Genomic DNA, 22595 nt, shown 5'->3' with positions numbered 1-22595 from the left:
AACCACAAAGCCTCCCTCAGTCTCAGACTCCAGGCTGGTACATGTGCACTGAACCTACAGACCCACTTCAGCACCAGGCAGAGTCCCACAGTTGCAAGCTTTAGGCTTATGAGGCAGAATTGATATCCAGTCACCAACACTGTCAGACCAACTTCAGCAGCCCCAGATTCTGGACAGCCCTCATCAACAGGCAGGCCTCAGCAGTTCTGAGCTTCTGGTCTGCCCCAGTGCTGCACCAACTACAGCAATCCCAGGCTTCAGGTCCACCCCAGGGCCAAACCAATCCCAGCCGCCCCAGGCTTCTAGCCTGTCCCAGAACTGTGCCAGCCCCAGTGAACCAAGGCTTCAGGACTCTGCCAGACTACCTGCCAAGAATCTCTGAAGGGGCTGACTGTTGAAGGGCTAACTCAGACAAGTCCAGTGTAGAAGACTAGAATAGGTATCTACTTTTTGAAGTGCACAGACATTGGCACATGTCCACAAAGATCAAGAACAGTCAGAAAAAAACATGACATTACCAAAGAGCTAAAATAAAGTGCCAGTGACTGACCCTAAAGAAATGAAGATGTATGAACTGCTTGATGAAGATTCAAAATAACTGTTCTAAGGAATGTCAATGAACTTTAAGAAAATACACATAAACAATTTAATGAAATGAGAAAAATAAAAAGTGTCAAGAAAGAAATTTGAAAGAGAGATTAAATGTTTTTATGTCAAACAGAAACCCTGGTGCTGAAAAATACAATGAACAAAATGAAAAATGCAATAGAAGCATTGACAGCAGAATAGAGCAAGTTTAAAACAGTATCTGTGGGCTGGGCATGATGGCTCATGCCTATAATCCCAGCACTTTGGGAGACCGAGGCAGGAGGATCATCTGAGGTCAGGAGTTTGAGACCAGCTTGGCCAACATGGCAAAAACCCATCTCTACTAAAAGTACAAAAATTATTCAGGCATGATAGTGGGCGCCTATAATCCTAGCTACTCAGGAGGCTGAGGCAGGAGAATTGCTTGAACCTGGGAGGTGAAAGTTCCAGTGAGCCGAGATCACACCACTGTACTGCAGGCCAGGTGACAAAGTGAGACTCTGCCTAAAAAAAAAAAAAAAAGAAAAGAAAAGAAAAAAATCTGTGAACATAAAGACAGATTACCTGAAAATATACACTTAGAGGAAAAAAAAGAAAAAAGAATAAAAAAGAATTTTAAAAAGTTAACAGGATTTACGGTAGAGCATTAAAACAGGAAATATTTGAGTCTTCTCCTTTAAGAAGGAGAAAGAAAGATGAAAGGGTGGAAAGCCTCTTTAAAGCAATAATAGCAGAACACTTTCCAAATATGAAGAAAGATATAAACATCTAGACACAGGGAGGTCAAAGATCTTCTCAGCATTCATACATTATATAATCCAAACAAGATTATTCCAAAACATAATATAATCAAACTATCAAAAATCAAAGATAAAGAGAATATCCTGAAAGCAAAAGAACATAAGCAAATAACACATAAGGAAGTTCCAAGATGGCTAGCAGCAGATTTCCTAGCAGAAACCATAAGACAAGGAGAGAGTGGGGATGATATATGGAAAGTACTGAAGAGAAAAAATAAAACTGTCATCCAAGGATACTATAGCCAGCAAAACTGTCCTTCAGAAATGAAGACAGGTTTTCCCAGATGCACAAAAGCTGAGAAAGTTCATCACCACCATATCTGTCTTACAAGAAATGACGAAGAAAGTTCTTCAAGCTAAAAGAAAAGAACACTAATGAATAACACAGGAACATCTGAAAGTATAAAACTCATTGGTAAAAGTACACACGAAATTCAGATATTCTAATACTGTAATGGTGGTGTGTAAATCACTTATATCTTTCATATGAAGGTTAAAAGTCAAAACTATTAAAATTCATAAAAGCAACTATAATTTTTAAGGAACATGCAATATAAAAAGACAAATTGAAACATCGAAAATTCAAAATATTGGGGGGCACATTGCGGAGTAAAATTGGAGAGGGTTTCTGTAACCAAGTAAAATTGTTTTCAGTTTAAAATAACTTGTTATAAAAATAAGACTTTTTAACTTATGGTTAGCCAATTTTCCCAGCACCATTTATTAAATAGGGAATCCTTTCCCCATTTCTTGTTTCTCTCAGATTTGTCAAAGATCAGATGGCTGTAGATGTGTGGTATTATTTCTGAGGACTCTGTTCTGTTCCATTGGTCTATATCTCTGTTTTGGTACCAGTACCATGCTGTTTTGGTTACTGTAGCCTTGTAGTATAGTTTGAAGTCAGGTAGCGTGATGCCTCCAGCTTTGTTCTTTTGACTTAGGATTGTCTTGGAGATGCGGGCTCTTTTTTGTTCCATATGAACTTTAAAGCAGTTTTTTCCAATTCTGTGAAGAAACTCATTGGTAGCTTGATGGGGATGGCATTGAATCTATAAATTACCTTGGGCAGTATGGCCATTTTCACGATATTGATTCTTCCTATCCATGAGCATGGTATGTTCTTCCATTTGTTTGTGTCCTCTTTTATTTCACTGAGTAGTGGTTTGTAGTTCTCCTTGAAGAGGTCCTTTACATCCTTTGTAAGTTGGATTCCTAGGTATTTTATTCTCTTTGAAGCAATTGTGAATGGAAGTTCATTCATGACTTGGTCTCTGTTTGTCTGTTACTGGTGTATAAGAATGCTTGTGATTTTTGCACATTAATTTTGTATCCTGAGACTTTGCTGAAGTTGCTTATCAGCTTAAGGAGATTTTGGGCTGAGACAATGGGGTTTTCTAAATATACAATCATGTCATCTGCAAACAGGGACAATTTGACTTCTTCTTTTCCTAACTGAATACCCTTGATTTCTTTCTCTTGCCTGATTGCCCTAGCCAGAACTTCCAACACTATGTTGAATAGGAGTGGTGAGAGAGGGCATCCCTGTCTTGCGCCAGTTTTCAAAGGGAATTTTTCCAGTTTTTGCCCATTCAGTATGATATTGGCTGTGGGTTTGTCATAAATAGCTCTTATTATTTTGAGGTACATTCCATCAATACCGAATTTATTGAGAGTTTTTAGCATGAAGGGCTGTTGAATTTTGTGAAAAGCCTTTTCTGCATCTATTGAGATAATCATGTGGTTCTTGTCTTTGGTTCTGTTTATATGCTGGATTACGTTTATTGATTTGCAAATATTGAACCAGCCTTGCATCCCAGGGATGAAGCCCACTTGATCATGGTGGATAAGCTTTTTGATGTGTTGCTGAATCTGGTTTGCCAGTATTTTATTGAGGATTTTTGCATCGATGTTCATCAGGGATATTGGTCTAAAATTCTCTTTTTTTGTTGTGTCTCTGCCAGGCTTTGGTATCAGGATGATGTTGGCCTCATAAAATGAGTTAGGGAGGATTCCCTCTTTTTCTATTGATTGGAATAGTTTCAGAAGGAATGGTACCAGTTCCTCCTTGTACCTCTGGTAGAATTCAGCTGTGAATCCATCTGGTCCTGCACTTTTTTTGGTTGGTAGGCTATTAATTATTGCCTCAATTTCAGAGCCTGCTATTGGTCTACTCAGGGATTCAACTTCTTCCTGGTTTAGTCTTGGAACAGTGTAAGTGTCCAGGAAATTATCCATTTCTTCTAGATTTTCTAGTTTATTTGCATAGAGGTGTTTACAGTATTCTCTGATGGTAGTTTGTATTTCTGTGGGGTCGGTGGTGATATCCCCTTTATCATTTTTTATTGCATCTATTTGATTCTTCTCTCTTTTCTTCTTTATTAGTCTTGCTAGCGGTCTGTCAATTTTGTTGATCTTTTCAAAAAACCAGCTCCTGGATTCATTGATTTTTTGGAGGGTTTTTTGTGTCTCTATCTCCTTCAGTTCTGCTCTGATCTTAGTTATTTCTTGCCTTCTGCTAACTTTTGAATGTGTTTGCTCTTGCTTCTCTAGTTCTTTTAACTGTGATGTTAGAGTGTCAATTTTAGATCTTTCCAGCTTTCTCTTGTGAGCATTTAGTGCTATAAATTTCCCTCTACACACTGCTTTAAATGTGTCCCAGAGATTCTGGTATGTTGTATCTTTGTTCTCATTGGTTTCAAAGAACATCTTTATTTCTGCCTTCATTTCGTTATGTACCCAGTAGTCATTCAGGAGCAGGTTGTTCAGTTTCCATGTAGTTGAGCGGTTTTGATTGAGTTTCTTAGTCCTGAGTTCTAGTTTGATTGCACTGTGATCTGAGAGACAGTTTGGTATAATTTCTGTTCTTGTACATTTGCTGAGGAGTGCTTTACTTCCAATTATGTGGTCAGTTTTGGAATAAGTGCGATGTGGTGCTGAGAAGAATGTATATTCTGTTGATTTGGGGTGGAGAGTTCTATAGATGTCTATTAGGTCTGCTTGCTGCAGAGATGAGTTCAATTCCTGGATATCCTTGTTAACTTTCTCCTTATACGAAAATTAATTCAAGATGGATTAGAGACTTAAATGTTAGACCTAATACCATAAAAACCCTAGAAGAAAACCTAGGTAGTACCATTCAGGACATAGGCATGGGCAAAGACTTCATGTCTAAAACACCAAAAGCAACGGCAGCAAAAGCCAAAATTGACAAATGGGATCTCATTAAACTAAAGAGCTTCTGCACAGCAAAAGAAACTACCATCAGAGTGACTCCTAGGTACACATAACTGAAAAGGGCACTAATTCCGGCTAAATCTTGGACATTGACACCAATATCTGATGACAAACTCAAGTTAACCACAGCCTTGTCTCTAAACCCAGGAGGTGACAATAAATTGCTTTTATGAGACACAGAGCCAGAAATTAAAACTATTCAATCCCTCTAGGGCCAGGGACTATCATAGACTTATAGATGAATCAGTTTTGCAACCTTACTTTTTGGCTTTTGGTTTTTGTCTCCTATAATGCTCAAAAGGTTTTTATGGAGTAATGAATGCCTGTCCACCTCCATTCCCATCTATCTTGGAAAAATTAAATGGTTATATGTCTTTTGGCTCTAAGTCCCTTGGCCATAGGGGCCCCACTGAGGTACAGGATGAATCCAGGGCAGGTAGTCATACCACCCTTTTGAAGTCTAAACAGAACTGACCAGATTTAATGTTAAAACAGAGATCATAAGACAAACAGAACAGACTTGTGGCAATAAGATCTCATAGTTACCCCCCAAGGTTTTCAGTCTATTTTACAAGGACTTTTGTAAGTTGAGCTCACAATTCTGACAGTAAGGCTTGTAATGTATCTTATACTGTAGTGTGCAATTAAATGCTATGCTAAGCCAATGGACAGGAACACTAATGTGTTCATGCAGCAGCCCCAAGATACCCAACCAGGCATTCATGAGTGCTTAATGGTTACTGCCAGGCAGTTTCAGTCCTCTAATCCTGACTGTTACCCTGCCTATGCCCCTTGCAAGCAGGAAGCAGTAAGAGTGCTCTTAGCTCTTGCTTCAGGATTGAGGTATGATCCAGCCCAGAGGGACTGAAACTGGCCCTATAAACTTTGTAAAATTAATCAGGAAAGACGGTGGGTGAAGAAATGAAATGAAACCAAGCTCACAGCACATTCAGCAGTAGTCATTAGATCAGCTTGCTCTCTGACCTTGCTCATCATAGTTGTTTGGTACCTATTGCCTCAGAATCACATAGACCCCTGTTACAAGATTATAGTTCCCATTAACTGCTCCATAGATAACCACTTAAACATTATGAAATCTTGTTCAGTTTTCCCTTTGAGGTTTTCTTTCAGATCCTTCACACCAATGAAACTACTGACTTTAGCAAGTCTAAAGGAACCCACAAGAAGACGACTCATCAAAGAATGCAGTTTCCACATTCTGATGATTTCATCCCTCCTACCCTGACCAATCAATCCCAATTTTCCAGCCCCTCACCCTCCATGATCCACTTAAAAACCCCTGCCCAGACTCCTCAAGGAGATGGATTTGAGAGTCTTTTTCCATCTCCTCATTTGGTACCTTGCAATCATTAAACTCTTTCTCTGCTTCAAACCCTGCTGTCTCAGTGTAATTGGTCTGTTTCTGTGCAGTGGGCATATGAACCTATTGGTTCTATAACAACTGTAGCATGTGCTTTGGTACATTGTTGTGGGGATAGCCACCAATTTGTTTGTGCTTTGTGGTGTGCACACCCCTACGACATGCTGTAGCCTTAGTAATATTTAATATTAGCAAATGTTTACTGAGTGTGCATCATGTTCTAGCCACTGTGAGTTTCTATGCTTCATCTCATTCCATCTTCACAATATCCAATGCTGTAAGTATTCTATTATCTTCACTGAAAGGGGATCAAATAACCTATCCATCAAATATAACCAGTAAGAAAAAGAGCTTTTCCTTGCATGCAAATATGTCTGCCTTTACTTTACTTTGATATACCCACTTAGACGAGTTCTTAAAATGTGCAAAATAGAGATCCACATATACTACAATAAATCTTGGCAACTGACAAGATATGAGGCAAGAGAAAGTAGGTGGAGTCAAAGAAAACTGAGTAAGTGGGGGAATTGTGGGACCATTAATAAAAAGCAGAGTATTGGAATAAGAAACTAATACTGGAGGGTGGTTCTGTGGTATTTTTTTAATGTCAAGAAAATAAAACATCTGCAAGGACCCCCAAAATGAAAAGACTTTACAAGATTAGAGCTGTGAAAGTGAGGAAACAGGAAATAGCAATGGAATTTCTGTTTAGGGAAATTAGAAAAGATATAGAGCAATTTTTTATGTGGATCACAATAGAAAACTAACAAGATATTAACAGGAATATGAAGTAATGGGGCTAGATAATACTGACAATACAACCCTGTTGTATACCTCTTTGTTATGGTTTGGGATCTTCTAAAATCATGCCCATGGCAATGTGCAGTAAGAAAGAAAAAACAACTGGAGGGGTTTACACAGAACTGGGAACTAGCAAACTTGGACAGTCTATAGAACCTCTGCAACAAGTGACTATAGATTTGCTATTATTATATTTCTGAATCTGATAAGATAAGGAGACAAGTGAAAACAAAATTGTGACTATAAGCTAAGATAAATTGTAAAGGAGTAAAAATTAAAAACTGCCAATGATGAGAAAGTTCAATAGGGGAAAAAATGGAAGAGAATAAAGGACAGAAAATTGTGACCAAAGCAGAACATTACTAAGTTCACAATTTTGAATACGGAATCATTTCAAGTGGTGAAGTAGTTCAGCATGTAAAAATGCTGCTAAAGAGTAGAACCGAAAGCCATTGTCAATTGATTAGAACTTTGAGTCCTCAACTTTTAAAAACCCAAGCAATAGACAGAAACACCTAAATTTGAATCATGGCTACACCAATTGTGATCTGAAGATATTTAAATAGTGTCTTAGCTTCCATAAGCTTACGTTTACTTCAAGTATAAAATTTCGGTTTTGAAAGATGATAACAGTGCCATTCACAGTATTATTTTCAAAAGTAAGAGATAATGCATGTAACATGCTTAGCAGAGTATGACATTCAAATTAGCTTTTACTATCATTGTCATTGTTGTTCTTACGACTAAAAACTATCCTGAGTTATCCAGGAAAAAGGGACAGAGAAGTAATCACACAAGACACTGCTTAAATTCTAAAAGTCTGGCTTTAGTTCTAAATTTTAAATTTCTCTATCCCTGTACTATCTGAAGGTCAGAACTAACACTTCATGGCTTTAAACAACAAAGCTTGAAGACTTAACACTTATCTTGCCTATTACCAAATAAGATCCAAACAAAAAAGAAGATTTGAATGTTCATGAGACTGTCCTCCAACCCAATCTCTGGTGGAATTTCTAATGATCAAACAAGTGAACAAAAAGAAATGAAGGTAACAAATAAAAAGGAAGAGTAATAAAAACCTAAAATTCATCAGTTCCATAGTTAAATAATGAAAAATTAAAATTAGCTATAATAGTACATGTGATGAAATGGGTCACACGTTGCTAAATAAAATGCTCAAAGACAAGCCTGGGCAAGTGGTGAAATCCCACCTCTACAAAAAATTTAAAAATTAGCCAGACATGGTTGCTCACCCTTCTGGTCCCAGCTGTTTCAAGGGCTGAGGCGGGAAGATCGCTTGAGGTGGAGCAGAGACTGGAGTAAGCCAAGATTGTGTAAGTGCCCTTCAGCCTGAGCAACAGGGCAAGAACCCTGTCTCAATATCAGATATTATTTTTTGAAAGTTATTCTTAGAAAACTAACTTCCCATCTTAAAAAAGTACCTTAGACATGGTTCTTAGTGAAGTGTATCCTGCTTTCTAGCTGTCTGCGAGCATTTTTATATATTTTTTGAGACACGAGATTTGGAAAGGTACGAGAGTATAATGATATGGTTGGCCTTGTGTCCCCACCCAAATCTCATCTTAAATTGTAATTCCCATGGGTCAGGGGAGGGACCTGTTGGGAGATGATTGAATCATGGGAGTGGATTTTCCCCTTGTTGTTCTCATGATAGTGAGTGAGTTCTCATGAGATCTGGTTTTTTGAAAGTGGGTGGAACTTTTCCCTCTGCTCACTCTCTCTCTCCTGCTCTGCCATGGTAAAGACGTGCTTGGTTTCCCTTCACCTTCTGCCACAATTATTAGTTTCCTAAGGTCTTCCAACCATGCTTCCTGTTAAGCCTGTGGAACTGTGAATCAACTAAACCTCTTTTTTCACAAATTACCCAGTCTCAGGTAGTTCTTTATAGCAGTTTGAAAATGAACTAATACAGGAAATTCATACTGGGAGTGGGGCATTGCTATAAAGATATCTGAAAATGTGGAAAGCACTTTGGAACTGGGTAATGGGCAGAGGTTGGAGCAGTTTGGAGGACTCAGAAGAAAACAGAAAGATATGGGAGAGTTTGGAACTTCCTAGAAACTTATTGAATGGACTTGACCAAAATGTTGATAGTGATATGGACAATGATGTCCAGGCTGAAGTGGACTCAAATGAACAAAAGGAATTTATTGGGAACTGGAATAAAAGTCACTCTTGCTATGCTTTAGCAAAGAGACTGGTGGCATCTTTCCCCTGCCCTAGAGATTTGCATAACTTTTAACTTGAAATTGTTGATTTAGGGTATCTGGGTAGAAGAAATATCTAAACAGCAAAGCATTCAAGATGTGACCCAGCTGTTTCTGAAAGCATACACTCATATGCATTCACAAAAAGATTATCTGAAATTGGAACTTATGTTTAAAAGGGAAGAAGAGCATAACAGTTTCGAAAATTTGCAGCCTGATCATGTGGTAGAAAAGAAAAATGGACTTTCTGGAGAGAAATTCAAGCTGCTGGGTGAAGAAATTTGCATACATAAAAGGACCTGAATGTTAATAGTCAAGACAATGAGGAAAATGTCTCCAGGGCATTTCAGAGACTTTCAGAGCAGTCCCTCCCATCACAGACCCAGAGGCCTAGGAGGGAAAAATAATTTCATGGGCCATGCCCAGGGCCCCCACTGCTCTGTACAGTCTTGGGACATGTTGCTCTACATCCCAGCAACTCCAGTCCCAGCTGTGGCTAAAAGGGGACAAAGTATAGCTTGGACCATGGCTTCAGAGGGTGCAAGCCCCAAGCCTTGGCAGCTTCCACAAGGTGTTGGGCCTGCAGGTGTGCAGAAGGAAAAATTCAGGTTTGGGAACCTCCACTTAGATTTCAGAGGATATAAGGAAATGCCTGGATGTCCAGGCAGAAGTCTGCTGGAGGGGTAGAGTCCTCATGGAGAACCTTTACTATAGCAGTGCTGAGGGGAAATGTGCAGTTGGAGCCCCCACATAGCTCCACTGCAGCACTGCCCAGTGGAGCTATGAGAAGAGTGCCATTGTTCTCCAGACCCCAGAATGATAGATCCACTGACAGCTTGCACCATGTGCCTGGAAAAGCTGCAGACACTCAACACCAGCCCATGAAAGCAGCTGCTGGGCCTGTACTCTGCAGAGCCACAGAGGCAGAACTGCCCAAGGCTTTGGGAGCCCACCCCTTGCATTAGCATACCCTGGATGTGAGACATGGAGTCAAAGGAGATTATTTTGGAGTTTTAAGATTTAACAACTGCCCTGCTGGGTTTTGGACTTGCATGGGACCTGTAGTCCCTTGGTTTTGGCCAATTTCTCCCTTTTGGAATGGGAGCATTTATCCAATCCTTGTATCTTGGAAGTAACTAACTTGTTTTTGATTTTACAGGCTCATAGATTGAAAGGAGTTGCCTTGTCTCAGATGAGATTTTGAACTTGGACTTTTGGGTTAATTCTGGAATGAGTTAAGACTGTGGGGGACTGTTGGGAAGGCATGATTGTGTTTTAAAATGTGAGAAGGACATGAGATTTGGGAGATTCCAGGGGTGTAATGATATGGTTGGCTCTGTGTCTCCACCCAAATCTCATCTCAAATTGTAATCCCTGTGTGCCAGGGAGGGGCCTGATGGGAGATGATTGAATCATAGAGGCAGACTTCCCCCTTGCTGGTCTCATGATGGCAGGTTCTCATGAGATCTGGTTGTTTGAAAGTGTGTGGCATTTCCCCACTTTGCTCTCTCAATCCCTCTCTCTCCCCCGCTCCACCATGGTAAAGACACGCTTGCTGTCCCTTCACCTTCTGCCATGATTGTAAGTTCTCTTTGTGAATGCATATGACTACGCTTTCAGAAACAGCCAGGTTACATTACAGAGGTCTTCCAACTGTGCTTCCTGTTAAGCCTGCAGAACTGTGAGTCAATTAAAACCTCTTTTCTTCATAAATTACCCAGTCTCAGGTAGTTCTTTATAGCAGTGTAAAAACAGACTAAAACAGAAATATCAAAATCTTTCAGCAGATATTCAAAGACTCCTATGACCCCAAAATTTAAAAATTACTTCTCACATGCATACGTTAAATACTTTCACATGGTTTAAAACAGAACAGTTTCAAAACATAACAAAGCACTTAACTTTCTGTTAATGGTTTATGACACTAGTTATTATTTTATATAATTATAATAACACCCCCATACAGAAACAACAAATTTACCAAAGGCTCCCCACCACCTCTGCAGCCCTTATTAACAGAGTAGATACTAGGGAATCATTGACTACATGGAAATAACTAATGAGAAACACATACAGCTTGAAGGAATTGTTCTAATGAGAAACACATACAGCTTGAAGGTCGTTTTGAGTCAACCACTCAAAACGAGCTTTGATCACCTTACCAGACACCAACTGCCTACCCAATATCTATGATCTCTCTTTTCTATGCAGTACTAAGAAAGACCTTATTTTTTCAGCCTATCAATGTAACATCTAGAATATTATATTTCTATCCTTCTTTGCTACTAAAGGTTAACAATAAAATGCAAGGGGAAGTTGGGTGAGATTTCTGAAAAAATAAAAAAAACCTTTTAAAAGGAACTTCCTTCTTTTAAGAAGGATGTACTTTTTTTCTTTTCTTTTTTATTCCCTTTCTGTCTGGAATACAGGTATGATGGCAAGAGTTTCAGTAATTACCTTATATTATTAGGAGAACTTGAGGATGGAAGTCCTGTGCTAAGAATGGCATAACTAAAAATTAGAAAGTGGTCCTAGATTGTATCATAAAACTTTATACTCTCTCCAGTGCACTTTTCTGTACATTTTGCATATGAGAATAAAATACAAACCTAGATTTTAAAGATTTAAGTTTCATTGTTGTTTAGTGTGTGTGTGTAAAAGAACCATTATTACTCAGAAATGAATGTAATTTATAACTGCTATACTCATGCAGCCTAAAAATTTTACTTTACTTTGTTATTTTGCCTGAAAGTAGACCAATTGTTTTATTTTGATAAACAATAATAATTTTAACCTTTAGTTTTATAATATTAGACATCAGACAACAATGAATGATGATCTCGGAGACGTAGGAAATAGATGGTGAGCTCTATGGCTACCCAAGCTGACTGCCATGACAGCTTTTCCAAGCTGTGTACAGGAGGGCTGGGGGACTCCCTGAGTGGAGGAAACAGACTTGAGAGTCAGAAGACCAAGATGGCTGGAGTTGACAGGATAGAGTTTCAGAGAGTAAAGAACTTCACTGAGAACTCTGGATAGGAGTACAGGGCCCAGCCTGGCTGCTCAGCAGAGTGCTCATCAGTATCTTCATCTGAGAAAACCACTCAAGGCAAGCAAAATAACTATCTGAAAGAATTAAAGGAGACATTATCTAGGTAAAGGACCTAAAAGAGTACCTGTTCCCACCAGTAAGACTGGAAAACCTCATAATTTGTGGGGCATTGAGTAAAGTGCTCACAAGATCTTGATCAGTAATGGAAAATAGTTAGCTTTAGACCAAACACTACTCTGGCCCTGACTAGAAAACCTTAAGAAACAAAACTCAAAGGATCACACTCTTTCTAAGAAACTTAACTGTATCTCAGCAAAAAGTTGAAGAATGTGTATAGGTATAAAAAATTATCCCAATAATGAATAGTTTTACCTAACAAGATAAAATTCACCATATGTAACGTCTAAACAAAAATTACCAAGTAGGCATAAAAGTAGAAAAATATGACTAAAAATGAAGAGAAATATTAATCAATTGAAATCAACTAGAACTGACACAGATACAATTGTTGAATAACTAGGTTAAAACAGCTATTTTACCTGTATCTTATATACTCAAAAAGAAGAAATATTGAGCATATTGAGATATAAAAGAAATATTTCTAAAAAATTGGATTACATTAGTAAAAGAATAGATAAATGGCCAATAGAACAGTATAGAGAACCCAGAAATAGATCCATATAAACACAGTCAACTCATCTTTGACAAAGCAGCAAAGGCATTTCAATAAAGAAAAGATAGTCTTTTCAACAAATGGGCCTAGAACAACTGAGCATCCATATGCAAAATAAAATTAATCTAGACACAAATATTATTCCTTCACAAAAATGAACTCAATATAGATTAAAGGCTTAAATGTCACATGTTAACTATCACACTCCTAGAAGATAACTTAGGAGCAAATCTAAATGATCTAGGGTTTGGTGATGATTTTTTAGATACAATATCAAAAGTAGGATGTATGAAAGAAATTATGCATAAGGCGATAAAGTGAACTTCATTGATACTAAACATTTTTTGCTCTTAAGAGACATTGTCAAGAGAATGGAAAGACAAGCCACAGACTTAAGAAAACACATGCAAAAGACATATCTAATAAGGAGCTGTTATCTAAACTATACAGAGAACTCTTAAAACTCAACAAGAAAACAAACAACTTGACTTAAAAATGAGCCAAAGATGTTAATAGACATCTAACAAAATAAGATATGCAAATGACCAATAAGCATATTAAAAAGATGTTCCACATCATATGTCATTAGGGAAAGGCAAATTAAAGCAGTGAGATATCTCTACACATCTACTAGAATGGCTAATATCCAGAAGACTGACAACACTAAATGCTGGCGAGGATGCAGAGCAACAGGTGAATCACAACAAATGCAGTGAACTTCTGGAGCCAACTGCTTCTTGATTATGGCAGACGCTTCCTTGGGCACCAATGTCTGCTGAGAAATTTTGTGAGTATTCCTTAGAAATGTACCTAGAGTTTGTGTTTCTAGTTTGTAACCTAGCTCTGCTCAATACTAGTGGTCTTTATTCTTTAAAAGAATAATACAGTACTTTAAACACATATAGAATTATCAATCAGTCCCACCTCAATATCAGGTAGTTTAAGAAATCTGTCTTTATCAATGGCCCTTCTATTCCTCTCTCTGTCACCAGAGACCCCACTTAGGTTCATTGTATGTTTTATAGCTCCATTCCAATGTGGGTTTTGTGGATTTCTACCATGGAGGCTTATGATTGGTCCATATGGGCCACTATTTCTAATTTATATGCTATTGGCATTTCTAAGGTAATTTATGTTGTAACTATTTGAACACAATCTTTTTTATGTAAAAAAAATTTCTAATGCAAAATAATGAAACAGTTGCCTTAAGCAAGTTCCAAACTGAATTTGCTGCCCTGCCCCCTACCATGGAGTATCCAAGGGCAGTGTAGATTTATCTTCTAAAGTACTTTTTTTCCTTGACTGTTTTATTGCTTCTATCTTCATTTTTCAGTTTGGTTGGGGAAGAGAGACATCGGGAAAAAAAGAGCTTAGTGTCCTTGTAATTCTTGTTGTCCATTAAACTCTGTTATTTTCACTTCAATGAAGATAACTAAATTCCTCTGGCAGCACCCACCCTGGGTTGGGTAACACTGACAGTAATGCAAAGGGAGCTACAAAATGTTCTCTTGTTCTCCGTCCCATGTCCCCCAGTCTGCCTCCAGATGCCTCACTTTCTGTCTCTGTCTACCTCATTCTCTGGCTGTTTCTGTCTGTTTTTCTATTTTTCTCTCTCCTTCCTATAAAGAAATTGTATTGTGCAGATGATTCACAAATCTTGATTTTTCTCACCCATCTAAATTTAAACTAAATCAAATGGTTTCATGTGTCTGTTTAAAACACCACAGATGTTAAGGAAATTACCAACATCAGCTTCTTTTCCTCCCTTAAAATTACATTTCACCAGGTGTCAAAACCCAGCAGAGGGCATCCTTCCATTTCAGATGCATGCATAGTGCAGGAAAAGGGCCCTATAATTCAAGCAATGTATTCCATCTAAGTGCATTGCAATTTAAATAAGCAGGCTATTTTAATAGGAGGGGAATGTGTTGTTTTGGAGTGTTTGCCATTTTGAATTAAAGATTTAGAAGTAATTTTCCTTTCATAAGCGAAAAAAGAGGGGGAAATCTGTTTCTGGACTCTAGGTTTGGAGCTTTAGCTTAAATTACAGAAACAGCAAGGTAGCACCTGTGTGATACTTCTTCCCCTAGGCTACCATGTGTGTAAATAAAGTGATCACAGAAAAAAGCAACTGGGAAACAAGCATGCCCCCTATCTCATTTGTCTGTTTCACCCTTCCTGTGAGATTCCTCAAACTAAAGGGCAAATATCAGGACGGGCATTACAGCCTCTCAGATTATCTCAGGAGTAGTGAGAAGATAAGCAGTTTGGCTTCTGAATAAGAACAGCCAACTTTATACCTGTGCATTGAAGGCAGTTGCCCACTAATTTTAACCGTGCAGTTGCACAGAAGTTGAAATTTCACAATGGGAAATGTCTTACGTTGTCAGACATTTTCCCAAGTTAAAAAAGGCAAATATTCATAGCCCTTACAAGTTATGTTTTCTCCCTAGTGTGGTTGAGTTTATCAGATCCCTTCTTTATTAAAGAATGTCTTAGAGAGAGAAGGAAAGAACATGATGAGGAAATACAGCATAATTCATCCATCCATTCAACATATGTTCACTTGAACACTTACTTTGCATTAAGCCCTGTTTGAAGTCCCAAAACTATACCAACAAACAGGCAAAGATCCCTTTCCTTGAGGTGATGTGCCAAAGAGCAAGGGTTTGGGGAGTCAGACAGACATAACTTTGAGTGCTGGCCTTGCCACTTAGCCATCTCTGTCACTTGGAGCAAAGAAATTAATGTTTTCTTTTGCAAAACAGGGATAACTGTTCATATTTCCTAAAAACATACTTTGTTCCAGGTACAGGAACCAAGTGCTTAATATGTATTAGCTCAATACTCTCACAAATCAGCCTATGAGGTAAGTTGTATTCTCATTCTCATTTTACAAATGAGAAAGCCAAAGCACAGAGTCATAGGGTAAGTGTCAGGGCAGGGATTTAAAACAGGTCTGTCTGACCCCAGTGCTTGCTCTTAACCAGTATGCCACATGAAAGTTGATTTCTAAGACTACCCTGAGGATTATATGAAACGATAGATGCAAAGCTGTGAGTGCACTAGAGTGTTATTATTATATTATTATGTATTATTTTTAACATGATTATTACTGCTGCTGTAATTTTCTGCAACCTAAGGGTATGTGTTGAAATACATCAAAAAAGGGATCAATACTTCAAATTAGCATTCCTCTACTACAGAATGTAGTGTGTGTCCAGCTCTGGTTAAAAGCACAATCACATAATGTCATCGCTATTTGATCACAGCTTCTCTGCATTTATCTTTTTTATAAAATGGCAGGATATTCAAACACAGATTGATTCCCTGAAACAAAATGTGAGCATCTCCTGTTCTAGATTTTTATAACCTTCTCTGAGAAATGAAGGTTAAGACCAGATGCTAAATGAAACCAAGATCCAAGGATCCATCTGTGGTTTGACGGTCTCTGTTCTGTGGTAAGTGATCATGTAGTCAGCCCCTAAACTGGTTACCGGTGCCCTTTGGCTCTTTGCTCTCACCCTTTCCAAAGTGTACTCTCTGGAGCCCTCTCTGTAGGCTTCTTCCACAGGATGTTCACAGATCAATGGAAGTTAACTACACTAGCAGTATTATTCAAAGAGAAATGAAACAGGCATGTTCTGCTGCTGCTCTGGGAGTTCTCTCTGCTTTCCGTAAGCCTGAATTTATGTCTCCAACTGCTGCATTACCCAAGTCAAAAATAATTTTAAACAAGTGGATCAAATCCTGGCTCCAGGCCCCATTTCTTATTGATTTCATTTCAGGACTATCATCTGAGGTTCATTAGGTAGGAAACTGATTGATAATGCCATATATGAGAATTTATAAATATATCTCATATATATATATATCCATTTTTCTTGCCTACACTAAAAATGCAGTCTTTATCTCACATGCTAAGCTTCACAATGCAAAACTGAAGTCAACTGAATATTTTTAAACATTTATTTATATTCAAAAATGCAGTTTCTTGCTGATTTTATCTCACTGTACTTCTTCAGGGAGGAGCACTGTGGCAGCTCATTGTCTGGGACAGAAATAAGTGCTCCAATCCCTTTGGTTTGAGCTCCAAAAAAGCCAACAAGTGTTCCAGTAGTTATGCTGCAAATTTATAGATCGTTATAGATTTCTATCTGCCCTGGTTGGGTTTTATGAAAAAGACTTTCCTGGGCAGCGTACTTACCCCAAGGTAATGGCCATCAATGAACACAACAGGGAGGGAAGGTGCTTCGGAAACTCGTCGGCATCGTTCATCTAACTCTTTTCCATATTCACCATTCAGGGCTATGTTTTTCTCTTCAAATTTTACGCGATGGTTTTGGAAAATCTTTCTAACCAGTTCACATCTTTCAAAGGTTGTCCGAACCACACGAAGGCAGGTGGTATAAATCACTACACGGTCAAATTCTAGGTCAGTTGATGGTTGCTGAAGGGAAAACATTGAGTTGTAAGAATGTTTACTTTTACTTTCTTGTGTCTTGTGATTTTAAGACAATTAACAATTGCATTAAAGGCATGCAATAAAAGTTGAGTGAACTCATTTATCAATTCAAAGACTTATCCTTTTAAGTTACAACATCTGTAATTGGGATACAGATAACAATCAATATAATTTATATGACATAATTTAATTTTTTCCTTTTCTCAGTAGCATATCAAGTAATGGCTAATGTTAAAATTGATGACGTCTCACATGGGATGCCATGTGGTAAAACAGTAAATGACTGAAATATTTTTCTTATGTTTCGTAGATATTACTCAATCACTATATCTGTTTCATAAACCTAAAGTTTATGCCACAGAATAGTCAACATTAGCATTTAGCTAGTTAAAATTCTTCCACTTATCAATTTATCAAATTGTATCATCTTTGGAGCAACAATTTCCTGGGAATAACAAGACCTATACCATGGGATTTTTCTAAGGTTTAAGTAGCATAACATATGTTCAAGGGCTCTGTTGAGTGACGGGGCTCCCACATGTAGTGAGAAAGCTCTGCCACAAGAAATTAAAAAAGTAAATATTCCAGAATGGGAGTCCACAGAAACCAACACCAAAGTGAATGGCGGGTCAAAGCCAGGTATAAAAAGGAAACAAGGAATCAGACACAGGAGTGGAGGTAAGCAGCACTCAAAAACAAGATGAAGACTGTCCTGTGTGAGAATCTTTTTCTACATTTCAGACATCAGTGACTGCTTTCACGGGAAACCCTGCCCAGCACTGCTAATGTGTGCTGAAGAGCCATACCAGGTAGGTCCTGAAATCAATAAGAAAGCTTCTCTTCTTCCTTATCACAGTCTTAGTTGAAAGAAACTGAACAAAACACAACTATACCATGAGACCATGGGATACATGAGTCTTCACAAAGCTATAATTTTTTAGAGCACAACCACACGATTTGCAAAACTCCTGTGGAGTCAAACCTTTGGAAACAATTCTGGACAGCTAAATACTAAAGCAAGCCAGTAGGACACTAGTTCCACCACTTTGTATGCAGAGAAGTCAGACCACTCTGCCAAGATGCAAATTGGACTCCAAAGGTCCAATATCATAAAGATGCCAATACAAAATTCTCCACCTCATGGAGAGAGGATTTTTTGGATGATAAAATTTAATAAAGATGCAAGAGTCATTTCTTTCCTCAATAGAGTGTAGAGGATAAGTTGAAAACCTAGAGCCCTGGAGGGATTAAGCTGGTATCATAAATGCTGAAGCAGGTCAAGAGTAAAAGAAATACTAGAGAAAGATTAAGAATAGCATCTAAATAGAGAAATGTTACACAGCTTAGGCAATTGTTGTCTTGCAGGCATGTGACTTCAGTGTGGTCACACATAATTATTTTATGTAGAAACTTAAATTCTGGATTTTTATAGGAAATTTTCTGATTTATAAATGGTGACACCTAACTATAAATGCTTTTAAAGACCACGTGGACCAATATTTCTGAAGACTGGATTTGGTATATGCTGCCAATTTCCTACTAAGATAAAGAGAGCATAGCAGCACTATTGACAATAGCAAAGACATGAAATCAACCCAAATGCCCATGAATGATAGACTGGTTAAAGAAAATGTGGTACATATGCATGATGGAATACTATGCAGCCATGAAAATGAATGAGATCATGTTCTTTGCAGGGACATGAATGGAGCTGAAAGGCATTATCCTCAGCAAACTAACACAAGAACAGAAAACCAAACACCACATCTTCTCACTTATAAGTGGGAAGTGAACAATGAGAGGATGTGGATACAGGGAGGGGAACAACACACACTGGGGCCTGTCAGAGGGTGCAGTGGGGAGAGCGAGAGCATTAGGAAAAACAGCTAATGCATACTGGGCTTAATACCTGGGTGATGGGTGGATAGGTGCAGCAAACCACCATGGCACACGTTTACCTACATAACAAACCTGCACATCCTGCACATTTACCCTAGAACTTAAAATAAAAATTAAAATTTTAAAATTTTAAAAAAAGAGAGCATAAACTTGAAAATCAGATATACCTGAGCTCTGCCACTGGCCACCTGTGTATCTTTGGGAAGCTAATGAACTATTGTCTCAGTGTTCTCATTTGTGATGACAGTGATGAGAATGTGATAATAACAATAGCTACCTAACAAGTTTGCTGAGACGATTAAGAAAGAAAAATGTGAAAAAAAAAAAAAAAAAAACTAGTGTAGGACTTGCGACACACTACTATTCTAAGTTAAGCAGAGAAAAATATTGCACTTCACATCATGGAATTTTTTAAGATTAAAAAAATATATAAGTCAGTGGAAAAAAATCAGTGCAATTGATGACAAAAAGGAAATTATTACTATGTTTTGATTTAGAAACACTGATCTTTAGAAGGAGCAACCAAATGCCCTAGGGTCTATAACTCCTCTTTATATTAATAGGTATGGGCAAGCAAGGCACAGAAACTCACTACAGATGCTGCAGCTTTCAGAAGAGCACCAAAGTTTTCTTTTTTCTCATCATATTATCTGTGTAATTATGCATTTTCCTCTGAATACAAGAACTACTGTTACTGCATTAGTTTTCTACCAAAATGGTCCACTACTTCAAATAGGTGCATTTATTTTTGAATTATTTGTTATGAAATACTTTTCCCAGATGTGTCAAAGTGGAAAAATTTAAGATTGGACCAACCTGCTGCCATGTTAACCAACTGCTGTAAGATTCTCTCTGATTACAGAACAAACCGTGTATACCACCCTTCTGTGTCTCTAAGACACATGCATTTTCAAAATACTAATAAGATGACCCCTATCAGGTAGCCACATTGGATGTTATCTAATGTATGAGATCACATGGATATCCCTTTACATGTTGTTGAGGATGAGCTTTGTCTGGAATCAGTGGATCTCAAGAATGTTAAATGTTAGAATAAACTGGGGAGCCTTTGAAAATCCCCAAATCCTAGGCCAAGCCCATACCAATTAAGTAAGAATCACCAGGGTGGGGCCTCTGAATTGCGATTTTTTTTTTTAAGTTTTAATGTGATTCTAATGTAAAGCCAAGTTCTAGAGCTAGTTAGATACAGATTGGACAGGCAGCATCACAGGCCTCGCTCCAGATCTACTGACTCAGAATCTACATTTTAAAAAGCTTCCTGGAATTTGGAAACATATTATATATTTTTAAGTTGTACATACTTAAGGTATATAATATAATGTTTTGATATACGGAGTTAAATAATTACTGCAGTCAAGTAAATTAATATATATATTATTCCACATAGTTACATTTTTTTGTGGTAAAAGTGCCTAAAACCTATTATTTTAGCAAATTGTGAGTATGTAATACAATATTATTAACTATAATCCTCATGTGGTACATAGAACATCTCCCTATTATATCCCCCTCTCCCCTTCTACCCCAACCACTAACAGCCACCATTCAACTGTTGCTGTGTATTTGAGATTGCTTTTGTTTGTTTGTTTGTTTGCTTGTTTGTCTTTCAGATTCCACGTATGAGATCATGCAGTATTTTTCTTTGTCTGCCTGGCTTATTTCATTTAGCATAATATTCCCTAGGTTCATCTATGTTATCACAAATAGCAATATCTATTTCATTTTTAAGGCTGAATCATAGTCATTGTTTATATATACACCACAATTTATTTATTCATTTATCCATTAAAGGATACTTAGGTTGTACCTATATCTTGGCAATTGTAAATAATGATGCAATAAACATAAGCCTGAGAGTGCAGATATCTTTAAGAGTTGGTAATTTCATTTCCTTTGAGTATATACCCAGAATGAGGATTGCTGGGTTACATGATAGTTCTGTTTTTCATTTCTTTAGGAATATTCATAATGTCAATAATGGCTACAGTAATCTACTTCCCACCAACAGTGTACGATTGTTCCCTTTTCTTCACACATGTGCTACACTTGCTGTTTCTTGTCTTTTTAATAGCAGTCATTCTAAGAAGTGTAAGGTGATATCTTATTGTTTTGATTTGCACTTCCCATTGTGGTTTTGATATTATTGATGTTGAGCACTTGTATAGATCTCTCTTGGCTATTTGTGTGTCTTCTTCAGAGAAATATCTATTGTGGTCATTCGTCCATTTTTTAAATTGGATTATTTGGTTTTGGCTATGGAGTTAGTTATTTATGTTCCTAATTACTTGGGATACTAACCCCTTATCTATATATGGCTCACAAATATTGTCTTCCAATCAATTAACTACATTTTCATTTTGTCGATAATCTTCCTTGCCGTACAGAAGCATTTTAGAGTTGTGTGGTCCCACTTGTTTATTTTTCCTTGTATTACCTGTCTTTGGGGGAAATATCCAAAACTTAAAAAATTTCTTGCCAGGGGTAATATCAAGGAGTTTTCCCCTATGTTTTCTAGGAGTTTTACAGTTTGGGGTTATATACTTAGATCTTTAATCCACTTTGAGTATGTGGTATAGGATAAGGGTCCAATTTCATTCTTTTGCATGTAGATATTCAGTATTCCCAATATCATTTATTGAAGAAACTAACACTTCCCCATTGTATCTTCTTAGTCCCTTTGTTTAAAATTAGTTTACCTTGTATAGTTGGGTTTATTTCTGTGATCAGGAAGTACGCAATCCTCATTTCTTATTTAACTTAGAAGAAAGAATTCAGCCCAGCCAAGAGACACATAGCAAGGGTTAAGCAGCAAAGTTTGCAAGAGTCACAGCATTCCTGGCATTGGTATGCTCTCTGATGCACATATGGCTACACTGACCAAAGATTTAGATCACAGCACTCAATTCCCTTTGAATACTTGGAAAGCTTTCTCGGGATAGATGGGTACAAACAAGCCCCTGCTGCAAAGGCTGGAATAAATACCTAACTCTTCAATGCTCACATATTGACACACATCTATAAGCATTAAAAGCATCTAGGAAAACATGTCATCAAATGAATTAAAATTAGTTACCAGTGACAAATTACAAAGTGACCTGTCAGACAAAGCATTCACAATAGCTGCTTTGAGGAAGCTCAACAAAATCTAAGATAACATAGAGAAGATATTCAGAATTCTATCAGATAAATTTAACCAAGAGTTTGAAATAATTTAAAAGAATCAAGCAGAAATTCTGAAGCTGAACAATTCAGTTGACAAACTAAAGAATGCAGCAGGGTCTCTCAGCGTCATTGATCAAGCCGAAGAAAGAATTAGTGAGCTTGAAGACAGGCTATTCGAAATACATAGTCAGAGGAGGCAAAAGAAAAAGAATAAAAAATAATGAAGCACACCTATAGGATCTACAATATAGCCTCAAAGAGCTAGCTCTAAGAGTTATTGGCCTTAAAGTG

The 22595-nt window shown here is 37.6% G+C and overlaps 1 protein-coding gene across 1 annotated transcript in view; it reads right to left on the bottom strand.

Moving 5' to 3' along the window:
• GRXCR1 (glutaredoxin and cysteine rich domain containing 1) overlaps positions 1–22595 on the bottom strand; it is a 131668-nt gene that overhangs the window by 43875 nt on the left and 65198 nt on the right. Inside the window, exon 2 of the mRNA XM_025386443.1 lies at positions 16965–17207. Within this exon, the coding sequence (XP_025242228.1) occupies positions 16965–17207 (243 nt within the window). The remainder of the gene's footprint in view (positions 1–16964; positions 17208–22595) is intronic.

Source organism: Theropithecus gelada, chromosome 5 (assembly GCF_003255815.1).
Source record: "Theropithecus gelada isolate Dixy chromosome 5, Tgel_1.0, whole genome shotgun sequence".
In the NCBI taxonomy this organism is placed as follows: domain Eukaryota; kingdom Metazoa; phylum Chordata; class Mammalia; order Primates; family Cercopithecidae; genus Theropithecus; species Theropithecus gelada.
This window is presented reverse-complemented; position numbering and strand designations above follow the sequence as displayed.